This window comes from Triticum aestivum, chromosome 5B (assembly GCF_018294505.1).
Source record: "Triticum aestivum cultivar Chinese Spring chromosome 5B, IWGSC CS RefSeq v2.1, whole genome shotgun sequence".
NCBI classification, from domain to species: domain Eukaryota; kingdom Viridiplantae; phylum Streptophyta; class Magnoliopsida; order Poales; family Poaceae; genus Triticum; species Triticum aestivum.
Window position 1 is genome coordinate 133,831,201 of NC_057807.1, and position 7,140 is coordinate 133,838,340.

Sequence of the window (7,140 nt, forward strand, 5' to 3'; positions counted from 1 at the left end):
GATCCGATGAATTGTGGGCTTATGATCAAGTTTATCTATGAGAAATATTTGAATCTCCTCCGAATTCTTTTATGTGTGATTAATTTATCTTTGCAAGTCTCTTCGAATTATCAGTTTGGTTTGGCCTACTAGATTGATCTTTCTTGCAATGGGAGAAGTGCTTCGCTTTGGGTTCAATCTTGCGGTGTCCTTTCCTAGTGACAACAGGGGCAGCTAGGCACGTATTGTATTGTTGCCATCGAGGATAAAAAGATGGGGTTTATATCATATTGCATGAGTTTATGCCTCTACATCATGTCATCTTTCTTAATGCGTTACTCTGTTCTTTATGAACTTAATACTCTAGATGCATGCTGGATAGCGGTCGATGTGTGGAGTAATAGTAGTAGATGCAGTCAGGAGTCGGTCTACTTGTCACGGACGTGATGCCTATATACATGATCATGCCTAGATAATCTCATAATTATTCGCTTTTCTATCAATTGCTCGATAGTAATTTGTTCACCCACCGTAATACTTATGCTATCTTGAGAGAAGCCACTAGTGAAACCTATGGCCCCGGGGTCTATCTTTTATCATATAAGCTTTCAATCTACTTTTATTTGCATCTTTACTTTTCGAATCTATATTATAAAATACCAAAAAATATATTTATCTTATCATATTATCTCTATCAGATCTCACTTTCGCAAGTGGCCGTGAAGGGATTGACAACCCCTTTATTGCGTTGGTTGCGAGTTCTTTGTTTGTTTGTGTAGGTGTGTGGGACTTCTGAGGAGCCTCCTACTGGATTGATACCTTGGTTCTCAAAAACTGAGGTAAATACTTACGCTACTATTGCTTGTAGGACCTTGAAGTATGTCTAGAGGGGGGTGATTAGACTACTTGACCAATTAAAAACTTAACCTTTTCCCAATTTTAGAGTTTGGCAGATTTTAGCTACCTTAGGACAAGTCAAGCAATCATCACACTATTCAAGCAAGGATGCAAAGAGTATATAGGCAGCGGAAATTAAAGCATGCAACTTGCAAGATAGTAAAGGGAAGGGTTTGGAGGATTCAAACGCAATTGGAGACACGGATGTTTTTGGCGTGGTTCCGATAGGTGGTGCTATCATACATCCACGTTGATGGAGACTTCAACCCACGAAGGGTAACGGTTGCGCGAGTCCATGGAGGGCTCCACCCACGAAGGGTCCACGAAGAAGCAACCTTGTCTATCCCACCATGGTCGTCGCCCACGAAGGACTTGCCTCACTAGCGGTAGATCTTCACGAAGTAGGCGATCTCCTTGCCCTTACAAACTCCTTGGTTCAACTCCACAATCTTGTCGGAGGCTCCCAAGTGACACCTAGCCAATCTAGGAGACACCACTCTCCAAGAAGTAACAAATGGTGCGTTGATGATGAACTCCTTGCTCTTGTGCTTCAAATGATAGTCTCCCCAACACTCAACTCTCTCTCATAGGTTTTGGATCTGGTGGAAAGAAGATTTGAGTGGAAAGCAACTTGGGGAAGGCTATAGATCAAGATTCATATGGTAGGAATGGAATATCTTGGCCTCAACACATGAGTAGGTGGTTCTCTCTCAGAAACGGTAAGTTGGAAGTGTAGGTTTGTTCTGATGGCTCTCTCCACGAATGAAGAGGAGGTGGAGGGGTATTTATAGCCTCCACATAAAATCTAACCGTTAAACACAATTTACCAAACTCGGTGGGACCGATTCAACAGACTCGGTCGGACCGATTTAGTAAACCTAGTGGCCGTTAGTGATTTTCGGTGGGACTGACATGCATCTCGGTGAGACTGATTCGGTTAGGGTTAGGGCATAACATAATCTCGGTAAGACCGATTACACAAACTTGGTGAGACCGATTTGGTAATAAGCTTTCTAGAGAGTTGGTCAGGTAAACTCGGTGGGACCGATTTGCTCTTTTCGGTGAGACCGAAATGTTACAAAAAGGAAACAGAGAGTTTACATTGCAATCTCGGTGGGACCGATCGCTCACTTCGGTTAGACCGAAACGTTACGAAGGGAAATAGAGAGATTACAATCCCATCTCGGTGAGACCGAGATCCCTATCGGTAAGACCGATTTGCTTAGGGTTTGTGGCAGTGGCTATGACTTTTGGAATCGGTGGCGCCTGATAGGAAGAATCGGTGTGACCGATTTTGGCTTTGGGTTTAAGTCATTTGTGGATGTGGGAAAGTAGTTGAGGGTTTTGGAGCATATCACTAAGCACATGAAGCAAGAGGCTCATTAAGCGACACCTCATCCCTCCTTGATAGTATTGGCTTTTCCTATAGACTCAATGTGATCTTGGATCACTAAAATATAAAATGAAGAGTCTTGAGCTTTTGAGCTTGAGCCAATCCTTTGTCCTTAGTATTTTGAGGGATCCACTTTCATCATCCATGCCATGCCATTCATTGAGCTTTCCTGAAATAATAGTCTTGGAATAGCATTAGCTCAATGAGCTATATGTTGTTATGAATTACCAAAACCACCTAGGGATAGTTGCACTTTCATGCATCACCCTTTCCTCTTCAAGGAAAACCAACGCAAGCTTAAGTCGTAGCAAGTACCATCAAAATAAGGACCTCTACGGTGGTAATTTCCCTCGCTAGACGCCATACTCTGCTAGGTCGTGAAACCAAGGCAATGATCACCAATGCTATGGAAATCAAGGGAAATGGAGACCAAAGCTCTGATACCACTTGTAGGATCGAAAGTAGGTATAGAGGGGGGTGATTAGACTACTTGACCAAATAAAAATCTAACATTTTCCCAATTTTAATTGTTGGCAGATTTTAGGAACTAGTACAAGTCAAGCAATCAACCTACACATGCAATTCTAAGAGTCTAGGAGTGGAAAGTAAAACATTGCATACGAAGGTAAAGTGAAGGGTTTGGAGAAGGCAAACGCAATGTGAACACGGAGATTTTTGGCGTGGTTCCGATAGGTAGTGCTATCATACATCCACATTGATGGAAACTTCAACCCACAAAGGGTAACGGTTGCGCGAGTCCATGAAGGGCTCCACCCACGAAGGGTCCATGAAGAAGCAACCTTGTCTATCCCACCATGGCCATCGCCCACGAAGGACTTGCCTCACTCAGGTAGATCTTCACGAAGTAGGCGATCTCCTTGCCCTTACAAACTTCTTGGTTCAACTCCACAATCTTGTCGGAGGCTCCCAAGCGTTACCTAACCAATCTAGGAGACACCACTCTCCAAAAGGTAATAGATGGTGTGTTGATGATGAACTCCTTACTCTTGTGCTTCAAATGATAGTCTCCCTAACAATCAACTCTCACCCACAGATTTGGCTATGGTGGAAAGATAATTTGAGTGGAAAGCAACTTAGGGAAGGCTAGAGATCAAGATTCTAGTGGTAGGATTGGAATGTCTTGGTCTCAACACATGAGTAGGTGGTTCTTTCTCAGAAAATGAGTAGTGAAAGTGTAGGCACGTTCTGATGGCTCTCTCACATATGTAAAAGAGGGTGGAGGGGTATATATAGCCTCCACATAAAATCCAACCATTACACACACTTGACCCAACTCGGTCAGACCGAATAGAAGAACTCAGTGTGACCGATTCAGTTCAAAATGTGTATATTGGGAATCTCGGTGGGACCGACTAGAACAACTCGGTGGGACCGATGTGCTAGGGCTAGGGCAAAAGCTCATCTCGGTGAGACCGATTGCTTGAACTCGGTGAGACCGATTTCAACAAAGAGCAAACAGAGAGTTGGTCAAGCAAACTCGATGGGACCGGTTGCACATTTTTGGTGAGACCAAAATAATTGCAACAGGCAACAGAGAGTTTGCAGGGCCATCTCGGTGAGACCGAGATCCGTATCGGTGTAACCGAATTGTTAGGGTTTCTGGCAGTGGCTATGTCAACTGAACTCGGTGGCGCCTGATAGATCACTTCGGTGGGGCCGAGTTTGACTTTGAGTTTTGGACATATTTGGAATGAGAAATTGGCTGAGGGTTTTGGAGCAATATCACTAAGCACTTTGGGCAAGTAGACCATTAAGCAACACCTCATCCCCTTAGTATTGGCTTTTCTATGGACTCAATGTGATCTTGGATCACTAAAATAGAAATGAAGAGTCTTGAGCTTTTGCCAATATGTGTCCTTAGCATTTTGAGGGGTCCACATCTCTAGTCCATGCCATGCCAATCATTAAACTTTCTGAAATATTTAACTTGAATGGATATTAGTTCAATGAGCTATATGTTGTTATGAATTACCAAACCACCCGGAGATCAGTTGCACTTTCAGGGTGGGGTGCCCCAACGGCGAGGCGGTGGTGCCTGCGACGTCGGAAGGTGGCGTATTGTGGGGGGATGTATGTGTGTGCGGACTGCTAGCGAGGGCACCAGAACTGGGCGGCGGGGGGGGGGGGCGTCCGGGTGCGTGCTTTCGGTGGGAGGAAGAGAATGGATCCACTGACGGGCGGGCCAGGGGGAGGAGTAGGCGGGCATCGTGCGCGTCCGTTTCGTGTCCGCGTCGATGCAAACGAGGCTCAAATTTGGGCCAGGAATGGGTCGGCAGGCAGACAAAAAGCGGAAGCACGTCCGTTTGGGTCGGCACTTGGGCCAACTTTTGTGTCCGTTTTTGACCCAAACGGACATGCCGACTTTTGTGTCCATTTTTGACCCAAACGGACATGTGTGTACGAAATGGGTCTGCGTGTTGTTGTTGCTCTAAGTGTCTTTGATTTAGTACAAACACTTATTTTGAGACGGGGGAGTATATGTTTGTTTTAAGTGAATAGGTCAAGCAATTCACACATACATTTCCGCAGTCATGACAATTCACAATGCAAGGACAATTCATCACAATGAAAATAATTGTTGCTATGTTATCCTAGTTTCAGACATTTCTTTCAAGGAAAAAGCACTGCAGCTTGATTCAAGCATAGCTGTCTTGACTTTATCGACAAGGAAAACACTTTATGAAGTTACAAAACACGGAAGCCTGACAAACGGAGTGGACCAGAGGAAGCCATGAATAGCATCACCTTTCATTTAATCCCCGGAGCCAGCAAACACATCAACGACTCCACATAAATTCCACCATTGTGATGGGGACCTCCTCAGAAGTGGCGCTCCACAATGCGCTCCCTTCAAATCCAACTGAAACATGAACCCGGGAAAATTTCAGCCGACAGCTTACTTATAATGAAGAAAACTAAACAAAAGGCTCTTTTGACTCACCTCCGAGGCAGAGTCATCGTTAATTTGATCAGCTTCATCTCCCAGACTCTCCTGTGAGGCCACCTCTCTGGCTTCGTCGTCATTCTGGAAACCATCAAATGCCTCTCTTTTTGGTGTCTGACGGTTCTCAAAGATGTTGCAAACTACAGCAGATGCAGGATCGGGTGCCTCTGCTGTGCTGTGTTTGGTAACCTCTTCCTGTTTGTCATCTTCATAACAAAAATAATGGTTGGATGGAACATCAGAGAAGGCTGTATCTTCACAAACAGAATGGAGTGACACCATTGATGCTTCCTTCTCGCTGCTGGAATCCTGAACTTCGTTTGAAGCGCCAACACTCTGCTCTGCATTTGCCTCCGTGATCAGAACTTCGGGCACCTTTTGTACTTCTTGCTTTCCACGAAAATCTTCCAGAGTCGCTATGCTATCAACAACCGATTCAAGTACACTATTTGCATCCTTTTCTTGGGTACTCCCCTCACCTGAGGATTCAAACTGTCCGGTTTCCTCATCTTCAACAAAAGAACCGTCAGGTGCCTGGTCTCTTGTTTCGTGTTTGTCAATGAAATCAATGATTTCATATGTACCACAAGCTGATAACTCCTTCCTATCGTCACAATAGTCTTCACCATATTCGTCGCTGATACTATGATGATGAGACGAAGTATTTGATGGCACAACCATATTTTGCTTGCTTTCAGCAAGAAAGTCCGGTGACATCCCTCTCGGTTCGTCCATGTCAGGCAAATCATGAATTTCAGCTGAATCAGTGGAATACAGAGATGGAAATAAATCACTTGGTGTGCTACTGCTGGCCACTCTGATGTTGTGTTCATCCACAAACCAATCGACCGGCACATCCTGTACCTGACGCCATCCGGAAAATTCCTCTAAATCAGTCATGGCGCTGCTTGTCTCGAAGATATTCACATCCTGGACCAGTTTATCGTCGTTGGTACGCACCGGCACCTCGTAATCGAGGCAACCATCGGATGAAGCCATCTTTGATATGTTCCAAGATACTTGAGAGAATCCACCAGCACGCACCTCTTTTATCTCGAGTCTCCTGAAAGAATTTTCAGCCGTAGCAGAATCACCAGTCAGGTGTTCCGCCACATGCCTCGCAGCTTCCCCTTTCGCCTCTGAATTCCCCTCTTGCCCACTGTCTTCGACGTCGCTGGCAGGGCCGATGCCGCCATTCTTGACGGAATCGAGATTGTCATCCTTGCTCAAGAGCGAGGCGACGAAGTAGAGCAAGGTGAAGCAGAGAAACGACACCACAAAGGCAAGCAGGGCGAAGAAGAGCACGGGAGGAATCAGCAGGTAGGAGAAGAGCAGCGAGAGGCGAGGGCGAGGCAGCCACCGGAGAAGCGAGACCCGCCTGGGCGGCAGGTGGTAGTGGACGTGGACATGGCGGCATCTGCACCGGCACCTCGCCTCCCCTCCATGCTTCCTCTTGGCGCAGCCCGAAGCCATGTCAGCCGCCATCTGGGAGTAGAAATGGCAGGAAAGAGGAGGAAAGAGGATTCCGGGCGTGGCCTGTCTTCTCTCCGCTTGCTTTTCTGCCCGGTTGAAGGCGGAAAATTTTGAAATCTTCCACTATCGGTTCGGGACCCGCCAAGAAGTTTTCAAGCCGACGCAAAGGGGGTAGAGACGGGTTCCATGGTCTGTACTTTATGGATGGGAACCCTTGTCTTGTGATTATGATGGGTCGGGTAAAGTTGGGTCATGGATGCCTATCAGCAGCGAGTGTGTTCACAAAGATTGCAAGGAAGAAAGGTGGGGAAATCGATCTTATCTCTCGGAGTGGGATTAGATGCCACTGTCATGCTGGCCACAGAGCATAGCAATTACATTAAGGCAAATTTTAAGATGGTTCCAACTATTAAGGACCCACCATTATTTCTGA

The 7,140-nt window shown here is 45.9% G+C and overlaps 1 protein-coding gene across 1 annotated transcript; it reads right to left on the minus strand.

The window, feature by feature from the left end:
* Positions 1–4,898: 4,898 nt before the first annotated feature.
* LOC123110806 (uncharacterized) lies at positions 4,899–6,848 on the minus strand. The gene is made up of 2 exons (XM_044531419.1): positions 5,232–6,848; positions 4,899–5,150 (listed from the first exon to the last, which is right to left on the minus strand). Exons 1-2 carry the CDS (start codon positions 6,717–6,719, stop codon positions 5,043–5,045), a joined length of 1,596 nt encoding a protein of 531 aa, XP_044387354.1. The 5' UTR covers positions 6,720–6,848; the 3' UTR covers positions 4,899–5,042.
* Positions 6,849–7,140: the final 292 nt, after the last annotated feature.